Here is a 23,471-nt window from a genome sequence, read left to right on the forward strand (position 1 = left end):
TAATACATGTAACTTGTATTGTGTGTTTAAGTTACTGGTATAAGATTATTTAATTTGCTTCAGAATGTGATTGTATCTTTTCATCTGATTATTTAATTAGCCTTTTACATTTTATCAGTGAAAATGCATGCATGTACATGTATGTTGCATAAGTTAAAGTATAACACCTATCCTGTTTTAATGAGTGTCAACCCACAATCAATGAAATCAAATCAGTCTTCGGTAACGGTATTTCTTACTTTCACCATAAATTTTTATTTATATGACTTTGGTTTATAGCTGTAAAAGGCCTTGGTCTTAAACCTGGTTCCTGCTGTGATGACACACATTCAGGCACGGCTGGCTCAGCGGGGCAGCTTGAATGCCAACTTTGCGGTCGATTTTAACTCTCAAAAATATATATTTTTTATTCCCATTTATGCAGCATACAAGAGTCAAGGATGGAGCTACTATCCACTCAGAAATTTATTTAAAAATAAAGACTCTGCATATCTCCTTTAAGCCTCCCAACTGCCTCATACTAAAACTTTCCTTTTTGGGAAACCCACATTCTTTTACCCAGATCTCAAACTGTGCTAGAGAGTCTTCCCCATAAGTAACTCTTATGAACGTTATGTTAGGACTATCATATGAACAACTAGAGTGCCTTATCGTGCCCTGTATTGTATCTTCGGTGCCTTTGTTATGGCACGAACCCATTTTACTTCAAATTACTTGACTCTTTGTTACAGAGGAAAAATCTTATTACAACTGTATGCGTAGAATGATGAAATAAAACTTGCATTCATGGTATATAAAACTTGCACCACCCACGCTGCATACACACTGGAAATCTCTCACTCTCGTGGTGCAAATTTCTCACACACAGACGCGCGTGCACACACACACACACACACAAAACGCCTTGCAACTGTGTGTGAGAAGAAAACGAAAAGAGAGAGATCAGAGTAAACAAAGGAGAGCACACCAGTGTATATAGGACGAGTCTGATGTTCTTATTATCTATGTAGGAACAATTTAACATGTCATGGGCAATGTTCAATGACTGAGAGTCAGTGGCGGATCTGTCTTTTGCTGGCAACTACCTGTCACAAGTTATGCCATTACCCAGTACAGCCAAACTACCTCTTTCATTAGTTTAACCAACTTGCCGTAGTTCCTAAGATATACCCATCAGTATAAATCCTTAGTTTTCTCAAGAACTAAGGGAAACTTAATCCTCGGCCATCACGGAGGTCAAAGTTCCCAGAACTTCTATCTTAGAAACCCAGTTTCTAGATCATTGGCTCCTCACTGATACATCTTTGCCATGACACAGACATTAAACTTCACTGATCAGCAATTTCACTACTTCTTTAATTTTGTAAACTTTAAATAAGGTCAACAGAATTAGGGGTTCCTACCTATTTAATGGTGGACTGCAATGTTTCCCGTCTCTGTGCGGCAAAGGGTGCACCGCCTCCTCTCTGAGGAATACAAGGTTAAGGGTGGAAGTTTATTTCTCCACAAGAGTCCTCCAGTCCGCTTGCCACCCAGAAGACCGCAGAAGTCATGCAGCCCACCCAGGGACGCCAAGATTTGTCATGGAAAAATGATAAACACCAACACCAGTCTCGTCTTTTTGCAAGTCAAAGAAGGTTTATTGCAGAAACAGACATAGTGATGAGGGTTCAGCACACCGCTCATACCACCCCTTTGTTCTCAAATTTATATATACTCTTTACTAGATAAAAGGAAGACATTTATTACATTACATGCCCTGATCACACTCTGGGAGCGTGATCAGCTCTCAAGCTGATTGGTTCTTTCTCTAATCGCTGGCTTGCACGCGCATCTGCTATGCATGTCTGCTACGTACGTAACAAGCATGATAAGATGAATGTGTTTCAGTACAGAATGTTCTAAGTCGTTAGTCCTTGAAGAGGCAACACTCAGAGAAAAGGAAAATTGCAAAACAGTATGACACTAAAATTTACTCTACAAGGGAAAAAACCTGCACCCTAGTATAATGATCATACTTACACTTCAAAATGGACCACTCAAAAATTCACATGTAAATGGTGTTTTGCTAAACTGGTAGTTTTCAAAATTGCATGGAAGGAGAGAAAAGCTTTTATTGCCATTAAAGATCAGGGCATCACTCCACCCTAATAGAAGACAACAAAAATAATTTAAAAGGTATAGTAGTAAGGTTACCTTGGAATAGGACCACCAAAACACACATGCCAACAGTAGGTAGTAGTGATGATTACAGAATAGAAAATATTAAGTGGAAAATCCAGAGTGCAACATTATTTACAAATTTTTTAAAAAATGGGTGGAATCGCACCTTTTGGCAGAAACCTGACACTGCTCATGACCCTGAGAACACCATCCCAGCAGACGGTAGCAGACAACATGTTGGTGCTTAGATTTCTGGATACCTACAGTAGTCCAACATTGTCAAGGAAACTTGTGTACACCAAGTTGGGACCTGACGTGGAGCTAAGTACTTTTACACGTCAAAAACTGTTTTTATATGTTTGAACTTGGGCATGGATTTGAATGTTAGATTTTGCTATGGTCAAATTAGTTTTCATGTAGTCATTTACTCCATTTTTACTAACTAATAAGCTGATATGTACACACCACACATACACAGCACTGAAATTCACTAAATCGCTTCAGCTATTCTAATGTGTGCTACTGAAAAACTCTCATCTACATCATGAAGGGAAGTGGATAAGTACATGGTGAATACAGTATAGTAGCACAGGGGTTACTTTAGAGCAGCTGTGTTAAGCATTTTTTTGTGTTTTTTTGTTTTTTGAAAAATATATGCTCATTTTGAATTTGATGTCAGCAACACATTTTAGTAGTCAGGACAGGGGTAACAAAAGACTGAAAGTTTTGTAATGCTAATTAAAAAAAACAAAAACAAACAAAAAACTAATTTGGTTAATTGGCAACAGGTCAGTAACATGATTGGGTATAAAAAGAGTATCCCAGAGAGGCGGAGTCTCTCAGAAGTAAAGATGGGGAGGGGTTCACTGTTCTGTGGAAGACTACATGGCCAAATAGTGCAACAATTTAAGAATAATGTTCCTCAATGTAAAATTGCAAATAATTTGGGGATCACATCATCTATGGTACAGAATATCATTAAAAGATTCAGATAATCTCGAGAATTCTCTGTATGCAAGAGACAAGGCTGAAACTGACATTGGATGCCTGTGATCTTCAGGCCCTCAGGTGACACTGCATTACAAGCAGACACATGTCTGTAGTGGAAATCACTGCATGGGGCTCAGGAATGCTTCATAAAACCATCGTCTGTGAAAACACTTCGTTAATACATACCCTAACGGGCAATCCATTGATCATCCTAATGACTCTCGAGGCCGTTCACAACCAGCCCCCAGTGACCCACACCAACAGGATGACTCAATGACACCTTAGATGAGCTTTTCATCCATGAGAGGATACCTGATGCTCCCTACCAGTCAGACAGAACTGAAGAAGCCTTTCAGATGAGAGGTGAAATGTCTTCAAGAATCTTCAAGCAAGTAAAATCTGGATATAGGGTTTCCATGATTTGCAAATTATTGCATTACCACCCACCATGACCTGGATGACTGAGAATCTTCACAGACATCTTCGTTAATACATCCACAAATGCAGGTTAAAACCATATATAAACAATATCCAGAAACACCGCCACCCTCTGTGGGCCTGAGCTCTTTTATGATGGACTGAAATGAAGTGGAAAATTGTCCCGAGGTCTGACGAATCTAAAGTAGAAATTCTTTTTAGAAATCATGGACACCACATGCTCCAGGCTAAAGAAGAGAGGGACCATCTGGCTTGTTTTCAGTGCATAGTTTAAAAGCCAGCATCCCTCATGGTATGAGGGTGCATTAGTGCACATGACATGGGTAGCTTGTACATCTGGGAAGGCATCATTAATGGTGAGTGATATATATACACATTTCAGAGCAATATGCTGCCATCCAGACAAAATCTTTTCAGGGAAGGTCTTCCTTATTTCAGCAAGACAATGCCAAACTGCTTTCTGCACATATTAAAATGGCATGGCTCTCTAGTAAAAGAGTCCGGGTGCTAAACTGGCCTGCCTGCAGTCCAGACATGTCTCTCATTTAAAACATTACAAAGCGCAAAATACGACAAAGGAGACCCTGAATTGTTGAACAACTGAAGTTGTATATCAGGCAAAAATGGGAAAACATTTCTCTTTCAAAACTACAGCAATTGGTCTCCTCAGTTCCCAAACATTTACAGAGTGCTGTTGAAAGTCAAGGATGTGATTTGGGGCTGGTGAAATTATCTGAAAATTTTAGCCGGGGGGCTGGGGGCCACAGGCCCCCAGCTGGTCCAGGGCAGCGGCCTGGTGGGGGGACAAGGGGGGGAAGCCCCCCGAAGCTCCTGGGTTCTGGGGTTTTCTGACTTAAAAATTGTACTAAAATGGCAAGCAAACACACAAGAAAAAACTTGTCATGATTAACAAATTCAAGCCAATTTAATGGTCAACATGCAACTCTGACACACACACTCTCGCTTACTCTCACACACACACCCACACACACTCTCGCTCACTCTCTCACTCACACATCCCAAAGAACCAGCGCGAGCAGGGCCCGCTAGCCCCGCGCCTTGTGACGTAATTCGCCCCGAGGCGAGCCGCGGTTTTTCTCCAACCATTCCCAGCGGAACTTTTTTTTCACTATTCTGTCGATTTCTTTAACTCGATTTGCATCTTTACGCTCGATCACGGAGGCTGCCATCTTTCAAACAAAGTCGGAACGAATAGGATACGAATGTGGATGAGGGAAAAATCGGAAAAAAAATTTTCTTCAAGTTTTGAGGTGAAAAAAGCGGAATTCCGCGAATTCGCGGAAAAATCACATCCCTGTGAAAGTAGAGGTGATGCAACGCAGTGGAAACATGACCCGTTCCAAATTTTTTTGAAATGTGTTGCTGACATCAAATTCAAAATGAGCGTATATTTTTCAAAAAACAATAATTTCTCAGTTTCAACATTTGATATGTTGTCTTTGTACTATTGTACTTTGTACTATTGACTTTGTACTGTTGTCTTTGTTTTTTATTATGACACAAACAATAATTAAGTGAAAAAAACAGAAATCTGGATATAGGGTTTCCATGATTTGCAAATTATTGCATTCTGCTTTTATTTACAGTTTACACAGCGTCCCAACTTTTTGGAATTGGGGTTGTATGTTTTTATACATATCCAAATTCACAAAAGTCAGCATGAATTTGTGCAACAAATTATATTTAAGGAGCAACAAATAAGCAGCCATGGAGAGACGCACTTGCTACACCATCATTTAGTCCAAAAACATGTTTTCATCTCAGTTTATCCTTTCTCTATCTTTAAAAGAAAGGTGTGAAAATTTATTAACATTTTTACAGCATTTAAAAATATTCCACTTCAGTAATGTAATTTTGTAGCCTTTAAAGAAAAGTATTATCAAACATAAGTTACTTTTAAGCAACATATCTGCAAGCCTATACAGTGTCTTGCAAAAGTATTCCTCCCCCTTTGTGTTTGTCCTGATTTGTCTCATTACAAGCTGGAATTCCAGTGGATTTTTGGGGTGTGGCACCATTTGATTTACACAACACGCCTACCACGTTAAAGGTGCAAATTGTTTTTTATTATGACACAATAATTAAGATGAAAAAAACAGAAATCTGGAGTGTGCATAGGTATTCCTCCTCCCCACCCCCACCCACCCAAAGTTAATACTTTGGAGAGACACCTTTTGCTGCGATTACAGCTGCAGATCTCTTGGGGTATGTCATTATTTACGTCTAGCCACTGGGATTTTTGCCCATTCCTCAAGGCAAAATTGCTCCAACTCCTTCAAGTTAGATGGGTTGCATTGGTGTACAGCAATCTTCAAGTTATGCCACCGATTCTCAGTTGGATTGAGGTTTGGGCTTTGATTAGACCATCCCAAGACATTTAAATGTTCCCCTTTAAACCACTCCAGTGTAGCTTTAGCATTATGTTTAGGGTCATTGTCCTCCTGGAAGACTTTGTCCCAGTCTGAAACCTCTGGCTGACTCAAACAGGTTTTCCTCCAGAATTGTCCTGTATTTAGTGCCATCCACCTTTCCTTCAGTCCTGACCAGCTTTTCTGTCCTTGCAGATGAAAAACATCCCCACAGCATGATGCTGCCACCAGCATGCTTCACTGTAGGCATGGTGTTCTTAGGGCGTTGGGTTTGTGCCACACATGGCCTTTCCCATGATGGCCAAAAAGATCAATTTTAGTCTCATTTGACCAGAGAATCTTCTACCATGTATTTGGGGAGTCTGCCACATGCTGTTGGGCAAACTCCAAATGTGTTTTCTTTAAGCAATGACTTTTTTCTGGCCACTCTTCCATAAAGCCCCACTCTGTGGAGTGTACAGCTTAAAGTGGTCCTATTGACAGATAATCTCATTTCCGTTGTGTATCTTTGCAGCTCCTTCAGTGTTATCTTTGGTGTCTTTGTTGCAGCTCTGATTAATGCCCTCCTTGCCTGGTCTTTGAGTTTTGGTGGGTGGCCCTATCTTGTCAGGTTTGTAGTGGTGACATATTCTTTCCATTTTGCTATTGTCAGGCCTGCGCGCTTTGCAGTCCAGAGTCCAGGTCATGTCCAGAGCTTGAGCCCATATCCAGTCCAGAGTTCAAGTCAAGCTCAGAGCTTGAGCCCACATCCAGCCCAAGGTCCAAGTCCTGTCTGAGCCTGAGCCACCTCCCAGTCCAGAGTCCAAGTCCTGTCCTGAGCCTGAGCCCAAGCCCCCACTTGAGCCAAGTATCCGGTGCCATATCAGCTCAGAGTGACACGCCGATGGCATTGCAGCCAGCATCAGACTCTCATCCAGGATGAGGCCAGGAAGGATGGCTTTATGCTCCTGGAGGGAGCTCATTGGGGGGGTTCTGTCAGACCTGCATGCTTTGGCGTGTGCACCAGAAGGACTCTCGGGCATGCTTTGGACCATGCGTGTGCCAAGTGGACTCTTACACGCACCCCGTTAACGAGGCATGCCTGCACAGGATTAAGGTGCATCAGAATGCCTATATAAAAACTTTGTCAGTGCACACTCAGTGCGAAGTACTGCACTACATTTTGTACACATTACCGAGCCTTATTTTCATGTGTTGATTTCCTGGTTTCATGATTCCCATTCCTGTTTTGTCTGTGCCTTTTGATACTCTGTTTGTGCCTTGCCCGACCCATTGCTTGTTTCACATTATGATCTTGCCTGGCATTTTGGATTGTTTGCCTGTTGTCACCACTTTTATAATAAAGCACTCCTGCACTTACATTGGTCTCCTACCCAATCCCTGACAGTTATAATGCATTTAATGGTGCCCCCTGGGATATTCAAAGCTTGTGATTTTTTTTTTAATAACCCAGCCCTGATCCATACTTCACAACTTTGTCTCTGGCCTGTTTGGAGTGCTCCTTGGTTTTCATGTTGCTTGCTTAGTAGTGTTGCAGAGTCAGGGTCCTTCCAGAACAGGTTGATTTATACAGACATCATGTGACACATTGCTTGCACACAGGTGGATCTTAATCAACTAATTATGTGGCTTATGAAGTGAATTGGTTGGACCAGCTCTTATTTAGGGTTTCATGTGAAAGGGGGTGAATACCTATGCACAATTCAGATTTCTGTTTCTTCATCTTAATTGTGTTTGTGTCACAATAAAACAACAATTTGCACCTTTAACGTGGTAGGCATGTTGTGTAAATCAAATGGTGCTAACACTCCAAAAATCCATTTAAATTCCATATTGTAAAGCAACAAAACAGGACAAACACCAAGGGGGATGAATACTTTTGCAAGATACTGTACAACCCCAATTCCAAAAAAGTTGGGATGCTATGTAAACTGTAAATAAAAACAGAATGCAATAATTTGCAAACCGTGGAAACCTTCCCTGAAAAAGATTTTGTCTGGATGGCACCATATTGCTGGGACGGCACAGTGGTGTAGTGGTTAACACTGTTGCCTGACAGCAAGAAGGTCCTGGGTTCGAGCCCAGTGGCTGGTGGGGGCCTTTCAGTGTGGAGTTTGCATGTTCTCCCTGTGTCTGTGTGGGTTTCCTCCGGGTGCTCCGGTTTTCCCCACAGTCCAAAGACATGCAAGTTAGGTTAATTGGTGGCTCTAAATTGAGTGTGGGTGTGAATGGCTGCTTGTCTCTGTGTCAGCCCTACTATAACCTGGTGACTTGTCCAGGGTGTACCCTACCTCTTGCCCATAGTTGGCTGGGATAGACTCCAGCTTGCCTGCAACTCTGTAGAACAGGATAAGTGGCTACAGATAATGGATGGATGGCACCATATTGCCTTGAAGCATGTATATATCATTCAGCATTAATGATGCCTTCCCAGATGTACAAGCTACGCATGTCATGTGCACTAACACACCCTCATACCATGACAGATGCTGGCTTTTGAACTGTGCACTGATAAGTCGGATGGTCCCTCTCCTCTTTAGCCTGGAAGACATAGTGTCCATGTTTTCTAAAGAGAATTTCTACTTTAGATTCGTCAGACCTCGAGACAATTTTCCATTTCACCTCAGTCCATCGTAAAAGAGCTAGGGCCCAGAGTGTCAGGATGCAGGCACCTACTGATGTATGTGCAGGGGAGAACAGGGAACACAGATTGGCAAACAAATCCCAAATGCTAGATGAAATTGAAGTCGAGGGACAGGCAGGGGTCAATTGATTGGCAGACAGAGTAAGGGCTAGACTAAAGTGTAATGAGAGCGAGAAAATAACGAGGGTCGAGAACACGATAAGGCAGGCAGAATAACAAGGCTTGGTATGACAGGTAAGACACTGAACGATACTTCACATCGAGTGAGTGTGGGAGAGGTGTTTATATAGCATGGTCTGATTAACCAGGAAATGAGTGACAGGTGCAATTAATAAACAGGCAATAGAAGGCACTGTGGTTCTTGGGTGTTGTAGTTCAGATCAGCCATGTTTGTAGTCTGACTGGAAGTGGTGCTCTCTATCATGTTACTGACAGACCCCCCCAGGAGCTCCCTCCAGGAGCTACATTCTTCCTAGAATGCCCCCTCCTTCTGGGTGCGGGCTTGTCAGGGTGCTGGTTGTGAAATTCTTGAGTAAGGAGAGGGACTAGGATGTCCTTAGCTCTCACCCAGCTTCATTTCTCTGGTCCATAGCCCTCCCAATGTACCAGGCACTCTAGCTGATCTCTTCTACATCTAGAGTCTAGGATCTGATTTACCAGGTAGTTGGGTTCTCCTTCTGGGCCAGGAGATGGGTGGTTGGGGTGGGCATGTTCTCAGACAGGGGACCCTGGATGGAGGGTTTGAGGCAGGACACATGGAAGGTGGGTGACAGTTGACTGTGAGGTGGGAGCTCAAGTCTATAGGAAACCTCACTGATGCACCGGAGCACCTTGTACAGTCCAATGTAGCGTGCCTGTAATTTTCAGCATGTGTTGGGTTCCCTAAGGTCCCCAGTGAACACCCATACCTGATTACCAGGAGAGTACTCGGGGTTGTTGCTCCGGTGCTTATCGGCATATTCATTGTACTTGGCATTAACTGACATGATGCATTGGTGAACTTCCTCCCAAATTGACTGACTACGGGTGAACCACTCTTCTATGGCCTGTACCCATGCTGGAGAGTTGTCCCAAGAAAACAGGGGAAGTTGGTAGTTGAACATACACTGGAAGGGTGCAAGTTGTGTGGCTGAGTGCTTGAGAGGTTTTTGCGCATATTTGGCCCACGGGATGAATCAGGCCTAGTCCCCTTGGTTTCGCATGCAGAAAATTCTGAGGAAACATCCTATTGCTTGGTTGGCTCTCTATCTGGCCATTTGACTGGGGATGATATCCCAAAGTGAGGCTCACCGAGACCCCTAGCCGCTCCATGAAGCTGGCCCACAGATGAGAGATGAATTGAGGGCCATGGTCACTGTCTATGTCTTCTGGGATGCTGAAGTATCGGAACACATGCTGGAACAATAATTCGGCGGTCTGAAATGCTGTGCGTAGGCCAGATAATGGGATGAGTCTCAGCGCCTTGGAGAAGTGGTCAATGATGACCAAAACTGCGGAGTTGCCTCCTGATGTCATAGTTTCTTTGCTGGAGTGAGCTTTTTGGAGAAGAACGTTACTGGGTGGAGCTTGGGCCTTTCACTGAAGTGCTGGGAGAGAACCCCTCCTACACCAATCTCGGAGGCATCCACTTTGACCATGAAAGGTCAGGTTGGGTCCGGATGCTGAAGGATAGGGGCTGTGGTGAAAGCTGTATTGAGCCCGTCAAAAGCCTCTTCAGCTGTGGGGTTCCAGTGGAGACATTTGGGTCCCTTCTTCAGGAGGGAGGTCAGGGGTGCTGTGAGGGTGCTGAACCCTCTAATGAAACGATGATAAAAGTTTGCGAAGCCTAGGAAACATTGGCACTCCTTTACCGAGATGGGTACGGGCCAGGATGTGACTGTAGTTACCTTGGAGAGGTCCATGCTGACCCTCTCAGCACTGATGATGTACCCCAGGAAGGAGATCTTATGCATGTGAAATTCACACTTCTCAGCCTTGACATAGAGATGGTTCTTAGACAGGCACTTGAGTACTGATCGAACATGGTTATGATGACTCTCTTTGTCAGATGTCATCTTTGTAAGCTATGACATACTTCCTCAACATGAAGTCAAGGGACAGGCAAGTATCGATCGATTGGCAAACAGAGTAATAAGGGAACTGGAAGTGGCACTCTATCACGCTACTGACACAGAGAAGGTGGCGATGTTTCTGGAGATTTTTATATATGGTTTTAACATGTTTTAACTTGCATTTGTGGATGCAGTAATGAACCTGTTTTTTCACAGATGATGGTTTTCTGAAGTGTTCCTGAGCCCATGTAATGATTTCCACTACAGACACTTTTAATGCAGTGTCACCTGAAGCCCTGAAGATCACAGGCATCCAATGCCACTTTTCAGCCATGTCTCTTGCATACAGAGATTTCTTCAGATTCTGTGAATCGTTTATGTACCATAGAAGTTGTGATCCCCAAATTCTTTGCAATTTTACACTGAGGAACATTATTCTTAAATTGTTGTACTGTTTGCCCATGCAGGCTTTCACAGAGCCTAATCTAGCTAACAAAGATACAGGTGCATTCTGTGTGATGCAATTCCTGTTTTCGAATTGTTTGCTGCAAGTCTTTTTTTCCCCACAGGTGGTTTTTTTCATTAATCAACAATATTTTTATCTTTTCTACAAATAATTTTTCATTATCTTATTTAATTTTTGATTGTACTTTCACTTTTTTCCTTTTTCCTCATTTTAAAATTTTTTGGGAGAAGTTTTTCCTTCTCAAAAGACCACAATTAGAGGCCATCCACATCGGATCTGCCTTAATATCAACAGATCTTTGATTAAGGTATGTAAATCCATTCATTGTGGCACACATACAGCTTGTTCAGTGTGCTGAATGCAGGATGTTTAGTCATTCTTATTCCATTGTTAGTGATAAGTGTAGATTAGGTAGCTCTGTGACCGAGAAGATTGCAGCATTAGAGGTGCACATCCAGACTCTAGAGAGGGTTAGTGAGAATGAGAGCAGTGTAGTTTCTGTAGGGGAAAGTCTGGATGCCCTACCTGGAGTTAGCGATTCTCCAACTCCAGCCTTAGAGCCCTCACAGCATGGCAAATGGGTAATGACTCAGCGGCATAATCATAGAGCCAAAGCTACCACTGAGGCTCGCCCAAGGGAGCACCACTCCTCTCTGCTTCATGTGCCGAACAGGTTTGCTCAGTGCAACAATATAACTGTATCAGATCAGATCAAACATTAGAATGTTTTACTCCTCTTAGAGAAATCAAAATAATTTCATTAATTTCCACATCAAAATCTTCAATTTGTGTACTAGATCCCTTACCTACATGATTCTTCAAACATATAATACCAAAAGCAATTGAAGCTCTTCTAAAAATAATTAATTCTTCCCTTAGAATTAGCTATGTACCCAAATCCTTTAAACTAGCAGTTATCAAACACCTGATTTAAAAAAAAAAACTGACCTCGACCCATGTCAGCTGTCCAGTATCCAATGTCAGGCCAATATCAAACGTCCACTTTATCTCCAGGATCCTCGAAAAAGCTGTGACACAGCAGTTATGCTCATATCTACATCTGGAGAAATCTCTGTATGGAAGAGACATGGCTGAAAAGTGACATTGGATGCTTGTGATCTTAGATTAGATTAAATTAGATTACATTCACTTTATTCATCCCACATCGGGGAAATTCACGTATTACAGTAGCAAGAAAATGTCAAACAGATAACAAATAAAACTGAAATAAAAATTAGACAAACAAAGGATTAAATACAAAGGGCTATTTGCATTATCTACCATGAAAAAATATAGAAAAATTGCCTTATTGAGAGGCTTGGAAAAATTGCACATTACAGGTAGACTCTGTATATATAAACACATATATACATGAATAATATTTATAAGTATGCATAAAAATAGTTTAAGGCCTATATTATTGCACATAATAATTGCATCGATGAGAGATGGCAGAGGTAGTAGTGGTGAAGTAGTGCAAATATAACGACAAACAGGTTATTGGTGCTACGTTACAAGTTGTGGGTGTTATACAGTCTGACAGCAGCAGGTATGAATGACCTGCGGTATCTCTCCTCCTTACACCGTGGGTGTAGCAGTCTACTACTAAAAGAGCTGCTTAAAGCCCCCACAGCCTCATGTAGGGGGTGAGAGGGGTTATCCATGATTGAGGTCAGCTTGGCTAAAATCCTCCTCTCACCCACCACCTCAATGGAGTCCAGAGGACAGTCCAAGACTGAGCCAGCCCTTCTGACCAGTTTATTAAGTTTCTAACTGTCCCTCTCTGAACTTCCACAGCCCCAGCAGACCACAGCATAGAAAATCGCTGATGCTACCACAGAGTCATAAAAAGTCCTAAGCAGTGTCCTGCACACACCAAAAGACCTCAGTCTTCTCAAGAGGTGGAGATGACACTGGCCCTTCTTGTACAGGACATCTGTGTTGTTAGTCCAGTCCAGTTTGTTGTTAAGGTGAACACCCAGGTATTTGTACTCCTCCACGATCTCAATGTCCAAACCCTGGATGTTCACTGGTGCAATTTGAGGAACCGTCCTTCTGAAATCGATCACCACCTCCTTTGTCTTGCTGGCGTTGATGTGCAGGTGGTTCAGTTCGCACCAGGCGACAAAGTTGGTGATGACCTCTCTGTACTCCAGATCGTCCTCCTCTGACACATGTCCAACGATGGCTGTATCATCTGAGAACTTCTGGAGGTGGCAGCTGTCCGTGTTGTAGCTGAAGTCAGATGTGTAAAGAGGAAAGGAGAGAGCACTGTACCCTGTGGAGCCCCTGTGCTGCAGACTACCACATCAGACACACAGTCACGGAGCCTCACATACTGCGGTCTGTTAATGAGGTAGTCGATGATCCATGCAGCCAGGTGGCAGTCAACACCAGCTCCCTCCAGTTTCCCCTTAAGCAGTGATGGCTGGATTGTGTTGAAAGCACTGGAGAAGTCAAAGAACACGATTCTCACAGTGCTTCCAGTGCCCTCCAGGTGCAAAAGTGACCGATGTAGCAGGTAAATGACAGTGTCATCAACACCAATGCCCGGTCGATATGCGAACTGCAGGGGGTCCATCTCGCTGTTCACCAGGTGTCGGAGGTGGGAGAGAACAATCCTCTCCATGATCTTCATTAGGTGAGACGTTAAAGCTACTGGCCGAAAGTGATTGAGCTCCCTGGGGTGCACAGTCGTGGGAACTGGAACCACACATGATGTTTTCCACAGAAGTGGAACTTTCTCCAGACTGAGGCTCAGGTTTAAAATGTACAGAAGAATCCCACAGAGCTGATCTGCACAGTCCTTAAGCAGTCTGGAGTTGATACCATCAGGGCCAGCAGCTTTCCTTTTCTTGATCCTCCTCAGCTCCTTCAACACCTGATCAGCTGTTATGGAGAGGTGAGGGGTGTAGCCGAGGTGTGAGTCCTGTAGAGTGAGGTCGGGGGTGGAGTGTGTGGATTGGTCTGGCAGGGATCGGAGGGGGGTGATGTGGTGTGAGGAGGGCGCTGTTGGTGTCAGAGGTATTATGAGGGGAGAGGGGGGTGGTGGAGTGATATCACAGACTGGTCAGGACTATGGTGAGTGGGGGAGGGTGGGGTGGCACAGTCAAATCTGTTGAAAAAGAGATTCAACTCATTTGCCCAGTCTTGGCCCCCAGATACAAGGCCCCTCCCACTGTCCTTTGTGTGGCCAGAGATGGTTTTCAGGCCTCTCCATACCTCTCCAGTGTTGCTCCCCTTGAGGCGCTCCTCCTGCTTCCTCTTGTAGCTGTCCTTGCCTTTACTTATCCCCCTCTTCAGTTCCCTCTGCACTCTCCTCATCTCCTCCTTGTTACCAGATTTAAAAACCCTCTTCTCATTTAATAGGGCTTTTAGTTCAGAGGTCACCCAGGGTTTATTGTTGGGAAAACACCGTACCTTCCTGACTGGCACAGTGTTTTCAACACAGAAATTAATGTAATCTGTGATGCAGGTTGTCAGGCTATCAATGTCATCCCCGTGAGGTTCACACAACACATCCCAGTCAGTGGTGTCAAAGCAGTCCCTCAGTACCATACTGGTCTCCTCAGACCAGCTCCTTACATACCTCTTGGTGGGTGGTTGTTTATTCACCATAGGTATGCATGTAGGGGACAAGTGAACCAGATTGTGGTCAGAACGGCCCAACAGGGGGAGGGGTGATGAACTATATGCGTCCTTGGTGTTCACATACATTAAATCCAAAGTTCTCTTGTCTCTGGTGTGGCATTTCACATACTGAGTGAAGGTTGGGAGAGTGGAGGACAGGGAAGCATGATTGAAGTCACCGGAGATTAGTAGCAGGGACTGGGGGTGCGATGTCTGAAGCTTTGACACTGTAGTGTGTAAGAGCTCACAGGCTGCAGCAGCATCGGCCGCTGGGGGGATGTACACAGTTATCGCGATAATGTGCAAGAATTCCCTCAGGAGGTAATATGGCTGAATGCTAACCGCTAGCAGTTCAATGTTTTTACTGCAGAACTGCTCCTTTACCCTGATGTGCCTCAGGTTACACCATCTGTCATTCACAAACATCGCTATACCCCCTCCTTTCCTCTTACTGCTCTCCTTGGCTTTCCTGTCCGCTCTCACGAGTTGAAATCCGTCCAGAGTGACGTGAGTCCGGTGAGAGTTAATTCAGCCAAGTCTCCGTGAAGCACATAAGGCTACACTCCCAGTACTCCCTCTGCAGCCTGGTTAGCGCCGTTAGCTCATCCATCTTATTAGGGAGAGATCTTACGTTTCCCATGATGACAGACGGTATACATGGTTTATACTGTCTTTTCTTCTTTTCTTCTCCCGGTACTTCATTCCAGCTCTGCATCCCCTTTTCCTTCTCCTTAATTCCGTGGGGATCACCGGTCTTTCCACGGGGAGTACCTTGGTGTTGCGCAGTGCTAACAGCTGCTGCCGAGTGTAAACAATGGAGCCATGGCTGAAAGGGTCCTCTGATGCCGATTTAAATAGCCCCAGAAAGAAAAAGAGAAAAATACAAATGCACAGTCTCACGAGTAGTACATTCCGAGGTGCACACTTCTGACTGAGACTAGTGCAGAAAGAAACACGAAAAAAGACATGTATCTGTAGTGGAAATCATAACATGGGCTCAGGAACACTTCAGAAAACCATCATCTGTGAAAACAGTTCATTACTGCATCCACAAATGCAAGTTAAAAAAAAGTTAAAACCGTATATAAACAAAATCCAGAAACATCACCACCTTCTCTGTGTCAGTAAGGTGAAAGAGAGCGCCACTTCCAGTCAGGCTACAAACATGGCCGATCTGAATTACAACACCCAATAACCACAGCGCCCTCTATCACCTGTCTATTAATTACACCTGTCACTCATTTCCTGGTTAATCAGCCCATGCTATATAAACACCTCTCCCACACTCGCTCGATGCGAAGTATTGTTCAGTGTCTTACCTGTCATAACAAGCCTTGTTATTCTGCCTGCCTTATCGTGTTCTCAACCCGTATTTTCTCATTACTCTTTAGTCTAGCCCTTATTATTCTGTCTGTCAATCAATCGACCCCTGCCTGTCCCTTGACTTTGATTTTGTCTAGCATTTTAGATTTGTCTGCATTTCCCCATTCTCCCCTGCACATACATCCGTAAGTGCCTGCATCTTGACACTCTGGGCCCTAGCTCCTTTAAGATGGACTGAAGTGAAGTGGAAAATTGTCCCAAGGTCTGAGAAATCTAAAATAGAAATTCATTTTAGAAATCATGGACACTATGCCTTCCAGGCTAAAGAGGAGAGGGACCATCTGGCTTGTTATCAGCACACAGTTCAAAAGCCAGCATGTATCATGGTATGAGGGTGTGTTAGTGCATATGACATGGGTAGCTTGTACATCTGGGAAGGCATCATTAATGCTGAATGATATATACATGTTCAGAGCAATATCGTGCCATCCAGACAAAATCTTTTTCAGGGAAGGTTTCCATGGTTTGCAAATTATTGCATTCTGTTTTTATTTACAGTTTACATAGCATCCCAACTTTTTTGGAATTGGGGTTGTACAGTATCTTGCAAAAGTATTCATCCCCCTTGGTGTTTGTCCTGTTTTGTTGCTTTACAATATGGAATTTAAATTGATTTTTGGAGGGTTAGCACCATTTGATTTACACAACATGCCTACCACATTAAAGGTGCAAATTTGTTGTTTTATTGTGACACAAACACAATTAAGATGAAGAAACAGAAATCTGAATTGTGCATAGGTATTCACTCCCTTTCACATGAAACCCTAAATAAGAGCTGGTCCAACCAATTCACTTCATAAGTCACATAATTAGTTGATTAAGATCCACCTGTGTGCAAGCAATGTGTCACATGATCTGTTACATGAGGTCTGTATAAATCAACCTGTTCTGGAAGGACCCTGACTCTGCAACACTACTAAGCAAATAACATGAAAACCAAGGAGCACTCCGAACAGGCCAGAAACAATGTTGTGAAGTAGGGATCAGAGTTGGGTTATAAAAAATATCACAAACTTTGAATATCCCAGGGAGCACCATTAAATACATTATAACTGTCAGGGATTGGGTAGGAGACAGATGTAAGTGCAGGAGTGTTTTATTATAAAAGCGGTGACAACAGGCAAACATCCCTGAAATGTATCAATCAAGATTTAGACCTCATCATAGCATAGAGACAGTGCTGGTTAAAGTAGTAAACAACCTACTGTTGGCATCTGATCAGAGCTGTGTCTCCCTTCTTGTACTGCTTGACCTTAGTGTAGCTTTTGACACCATTGATCATTCCATCCACCTGGAAAGACTAGAAAATGTTTTGGGAGTTAAGGTAATGGCCCTCTCCTGGCTCAGATCTTATTTAATTAATCGCTATCAGTTTGCTGATGTAAATGGTGATTTTTCTATACATAAAGAGATAAAGTTTGGTGTTCCACAAGGTTCTGTCTTAGGTCCACTGTGTTTTTCTTTATACGCATTACCTTTGGGTAATATTTGGGAAACTAATAAACATGGTATTAGTTTCCGCTGTTATGCTGATGACACACAGTTGTATGTTTCTGCAAAGCCGGATGAGAGACACCAGCTTAATAAAACTGAGGAATGTAAAAAGGACATTAGACTCTTCTTCTTTTGGCTGCTCCCATTCATTGAGGGTCACCACAGCAGATTGGTTCCACATATTTGATTTGGCATAGGTTTTACACCAGTTGCCCTTCCTGACACAAGACAAGACAGGAGTACTTGTACTAGGACCACATGCAGCTTGAAGTAAGTTTTCTTATTACATCGTAACTCTGGATGGCTTTTCTCTTTATTTGTGTGTGGCAGTAAAAGACCTTAGTGTGATCATTGACTCCAGTTTTTTGTTTGAAACTCCTATTGATTACCTGGAGAGCTTTCTTTCATCTCAGAAAAATTGCTAAGATAAGAAATACAGTGGTGCTTGAAAGTGAAACCCTTTAGAATTTTCTATATTTCTGCATAAATATGACCTAAAACATGATCAGATTTTCACACAAGTCCTAAAAGTAGATACAGAGAACCCAGTTAAACAAATGAGGCAAAAATATTATACTTGGTCATTTATTTATTGAAGAAAATAATCCAATATTACATATCTGTGAGTAGCAAAAGTATGTGAACCTTTGCTTTCAGTATCTGGTGCAGCAATAACTGTAACTAAACATTTCCGGTAACTATTGATCAGTCCTGCACACAGGCTTGGAAGAATTTTTGGCCCATTCCTCTGTACAGAACAGCTTCAAGTCTGGGATGTTAATGGGTTTCCTCACATGAACTGAAAACATCTTTTTTGTCAAGCCTTTTGCTACTATTTTTTTTTTCATCAGGTAAAGGAGTGGATCTGGAGGGTCCTCAGGCATAGAGTGTTTTGCTAAACTGGGATGTATGGATGCTGTCGCTCCCCCACTCTCACATGTTCACTTGGGTTTGTTGATGGTGGAGTGGCTGGCTGCTTTACGTCTCAGGGCTCTGTCATGTTTGTGTTACTTTCTGGCACTCTCTTTTAATTATGCTGTCATAGTTAGTTTTGCTGGAGTCCCTGCTTCCACTCAGTGCAAAATGTATACTGTTATTACTCATTAGGTGACTGTAGCACTTCCCTGATGTGGGTGGACTACAGAAGCACGGCAAGTCGGAGATGATATTCACACACGTTTATTGAGGCTTTTCAGCTTCACTTGCTCACTTTAGGATGCACACACACACACACACACACACACACACACAGAGTCATGTTCTGGTCCGGGGAGCTCTCTCTCTCCCTCCTTTTCTATGTTCCACCATCACTGCAACACACACACACACACACACACACAGAGTCATGTTCTGGTCCGGGGAGCTCTCTCTCTCCCTCCTTTTCTATGTTCCACCATCACTGCAACACACACACACACACACACACACACACACACACACACAGAGAGTCATGTTCTGGTCCGGGGAGCTCTCTCTCTCCCTCCTTTTCTATGTTCCACCATCACTGCAACACACACACACACACACACACACACACACAAGATTAATTGACAGGTGTAATGACTCACCTTCTTTGACCCCGCTCTCCATTCACAAACTGACGCTTGGCCACATCCCTGCTGCCACAGTGACATTGGGCATATCCAACAACCTGTGTTTTCCCCCAACCCGTCTCCTCCCTCTGTCTGTCTGTCTCTCTCCCGTCTCTTTCCTCTGTTTCTCTCTCTCTGTCGGGTGACATGTCGATCCTGAGACATTAATGATGTTTTCTGCTCCTCAGACCTGCCTGATGCCCTACATCAGGCTGGAGTCTTACCACATTTCTCTTATGGAGTATGGCCACATATGGACAGCTGAAAGTCACACTGGGAAGTTGTTTCTTACTTTTGCTATTATGGCTAAGGCTACAACTGACATAACTTTAGGACTGCAGTTGTCATGAACAATCTTGCACTTAAGTTTCCATCAGTGACAACTTCAACAAAACAGACCATATGTTCAAACTATAATGAATTTCCTCATTACACAGTTGCATTTTATGACAACCTAGGACACAATTATTGAAGTAAATTATTTATAATCATGCTATCTGTTATCACCCAGATGAGGATTGGTTCCCTCTTGAGTCTGGTTCCTCTCAAGGTTTCTTCCTCATGTCGTCTGAAGGAGTTTTTCCTTGCCACTGTTGCCACAGGCTTGTTCATCAGGGATAAATTAGGGATAAAATTAGTTCATGTTTAAAGCCTTTAATTTTCTGTAAAGCTGCTTTACGACAATGTCTGTTCTTAAAACGCTATACAAATAACCTTGACTTGACTTGAAACCATCTTTACTTCTCAGAGACTCTGCCTCTCTGGGATGTTAATTTTATACCCAATCATGGTACTAACCTGTTGCCAAGTAACTAATTTTTTTTCGCATTACACAATTTTTCAGTCTTTTGTTGCCCCGTCCCAACTTTTTTTTTTTAAAGATTTTTTTAGGGCTTTTTTCACCTTTATTATTGGATAGGACAGTGTAGAGACAGGAAATGAGCGGGAGAGAGAGACAGGGAGGGATCGGGAAATGACCTCGGGCCAGAATCGAACCCAGGTCCCCGGATTTATGGTATGGCGCCTTATCCACGACGCCCCCCGTCCCAACTTTTTTGAAACTTGTTGCTGACATCAAATTCGAAATGAGCATATATTTAAAAAAAAAAAATTCTCAGTTTCACCACTTGATATGTTGTCTTTGTACTATTTTCAATTAAATATAGGGTTCCATGATTTTGCATAGCTTCACATTCTGTTTTTATTTATGTTTTACACAGTGTCCCAACATTTCTGGAATTGGGGTTGTGTGTCATGATATATGTGGCAGATCACAGAATCCAGGGACACATGTCGGCCCGGGGGCATTTTGAGTTATTGACAGATTCAGAAAGTACAGTTTCTAAGCTTTCCAATGATACCTTCCATGTGGAGATCTGACAATATTTGATGAATGTGTGACCTTTTGAAAGTGTATACTTCTTAAAACAGAAAAGGGAGAAAATTGCCCTCAAAGTTTTCCATCTCAGCTACTCTGGGTGTAGGGCGGGCACATAATGGTGCTCATTTGCATGACATTAAGGAAAGCCCTACCCCCTACGAGCTAGCACGATACTAGTTTCATGTAAACAAAGATCACCACGTCAATTTTCCTTCCATGCAAAGTATGCCCAACACAATTATGAAGTACAAAAATAAGTCCTAAAGTATACTTTAATGTTTTGTGGTTGAAAAATTACTCACACCGTAAGAAAGAAAGATAGCACGATGATGACACAACTAACACAACACTAGTTTCATGTAAAGCCTCGGTCACAACCGGCCGTACCGTGCTCCTACGACCGGTCTACATGCAAGAAACACACAGAGAGCGCGCATGAAACGCACGAGAGCGCGCGTGTGATGTGCTGATTTTCGAGCCGCAGACCGGCCGCAGAGGTTCTTTGTCATGTCAAACAAACTCTACGGGCGCTTATGTTTTTTTCAGGTTGCAAGACAAACTTACGGCCAGCGCGCGTCTTTCTCCGTGAACAAAAAAAAAACCCGCAGCGATTTGGGAAACGCCAAAAATCACACGGCCAAAAAATCGTACGTCCGGTTGTGACCTAGGCTTAACCAAACCACAACACTCTCCGTTACATGCAAAAATAAGCACACAGCCTTAGATTAATAAACTTACCCCATCAGAAAGAGAAACGGCGCCTTGCACACACCAATGCCTCCGATGGAATGTAATCCTAGAATGGTCTGTGTATCATCCAATCATTCAAGTATTCCATTCAATCTGGAAAACGAGGTTGCGTTTTTTTTTTGCTAGAAATGGTGATCTCCGATGTAAATACCGTGTGTCTGTTTGCTTCGCGGTGTGTCACCTCCTCTGCGCTCTGTTTAGTAACTCATTCCATAGTGAAATTACATGCCTGTATGCAGTTAAGTAGCCATGCGCTCAACTCGGATCATACAGCTGATTCGCGGAAAAAAAAACAAATGACTTAAATCATCATGTGAATGGCCCATATGGTAATTTACCCACACCCCCCAGCAGGCTACAGTCCTGACAAAAACGAGACAATTTGCAACAAAAAATGTATGCTTTTCCAACAAAACAATCTATTATCTGAAATACTGATTGCATTCTTCAAGATCTCAACTTGCACATGATGGAAAAAAACAAAAATCACAAATTTCGAAAAAAAAATGCTTCTTTTGCGATTATCTCGGATTCGTTTCGTCCGACATGTGTCCCTGGATTCAGTGAGGGGTCACATATATTTTTGTCATATCACCCATCTCTAGTGTGAGTTGTACCTGTCAGATTGTGCAAGTGTCTAATTGTATTTCTCCTGTGTAGTGAGACCCTCTATGTCTGAGACCACTGCACTGGGGGCAGCAATGGCTGCTGGAGCAGCTGAAGGGGTCAACGTGTGGAACCTACATCCTGAGGACATGATCTCTGTGACCTCTGAGAAATACCAACCTGAAATCAAACCAGAAGGTGAGAGCTGAGATCAGCCTTTTGTTTCCTGATCACTATTTCTTCCTCTTTACGTATCACACACATCTCCATGGCTTAAATGAATCAGTTGAATCAATCCATTATAGTTTTAATAAAAATGAAACACTTTCCCTTGGAATCAATAAAGGTTCTATCTAGCTAGTGAGCTGATCAACAACATGATTGATACTAACTAGCCATGTGTGCCCAAATCAGAGCAAACCAGTGCAAAACCATCGCTTTATGATTCTTACATTATATGGCTAAAAGTATGTGCACCCCTGACCAGCACACTCCTATGTTCTTGTTGGAGAACATAAGTTCTGCCTTTAGTAATCAGATGAAAAAGCCATTATTTAGCTGCAATCATCCACTTCATACATAAACCTGCCCTGCTGGAGAAAAGTGTCTGTAACCAACAATTGGTTAAAATTGTAAATCTACAGATGCATTTGTTACAAACTTTCCAAGAAATGTGTGTGAATTAAAAAAAATACTACTCAAGATGTTTCTTATGGTGTCTATTACTTTCTAAGCAGTAAGTTTGATAGTTTTATAAAAGCTGATGAGGAACATTTATAAATGATGATGTAATTATTTGAGCAGAGAGTGAATTCCGATACGCGAGATGGAAGAAAGCTGTTCAGAAAGCTATGAACTGGGAGACTATGGATCAGCTTTCCAGTGAGAATGGTGAAAACACACACACACACACACACACACACACACACAGAGTTAAATGTATGCTATAGAGCAAGAGAGCGCGTGAGTGAGTGAGAGGGTTAAATGTATAACATATTGATTAGATGAGATTAGATTCAACTTTGTCATTGCACATGTCACAGGTACAAGGCAACGAAATGCAGATTGCATCTAACCAGAAGTGCATAGCAGTAAATAGCACAAGTGTAATATACAAATATAAATGTACAGGAATTACAGGGTATGGAATGGTATAATGATATGATAGATATTTACAGTATGTACAAATGTGCAATTTAGATTAGATTAGATTAGATTAGATTAGATTAGATAGAACTTTATTGATACCTTTGGGCGGGTTCCCTAAGGGAAATTAAGAACTATATGTCATGAACTATAGTGCAATGGTATGATATGATATAGATATTTGCAGTATATACAAAACACAGTAGGAATAAACAGTAGTGCAAATGGTGATAGTGCAGTGAAGTCAGTTCAAGTCAATTCAGTTTGTTCGGGGGGGGGGGTTGGTGTGTGTGTGTGTGTGTGTGTGTGTGTGGAGGGGGGGACTGGGGGGTTCAGCAGTGAGACAG

At 42.7% G+C, this 23,471-nt stretch overlaps 1 protein-coding gene across 1 annotated transcript in view; it reads left to right on the forward strand.

Annotated features, from left to right (window-relative positions):
• The window catches only part of LOC132892102 (glycerol kinase-like), a gene marked incomplete at its 3' end in the record, with an annotated part of 205,517 nt that extends 182,640 nt beyond the window's left edge, over nucleotides 1-22,877 (forward strand). Inside the window, exons 17-18 of the mRNA XM_060930503.1 lie at nucleotides 22,033-22,176; nucleotides 22,783-22,877. Of these exons, the coding sequence (XP_060786486.1) occupies nucleotides 22,033-22,176; nucleotides 22,783-22,877 (239 nt within the window). The remainder of the gene's footprint in view (nucleotides 1-22,032; nucleotides 22,177-22,782) is intronic.
• Between the last annotated feature and the right edge of the window lie 594 nt (nucleotides 22,878-23,471).

This window comes from Neoarius graeffei, chromosome 9 (assembly GCF_027579695.1).
Source record: "Neoarius graeffei isolate fNeoGra1 chromosome 9, fNeoGra1.pri, whole genome shotgun sequence".
In the NCBI taxonomy this organism is placed as follows: Eukaryota; Metazoa; Chordata; class Actinopteri; order Siluriformes; family Ariidae; genus Neoarius; species Neoarius graeffei.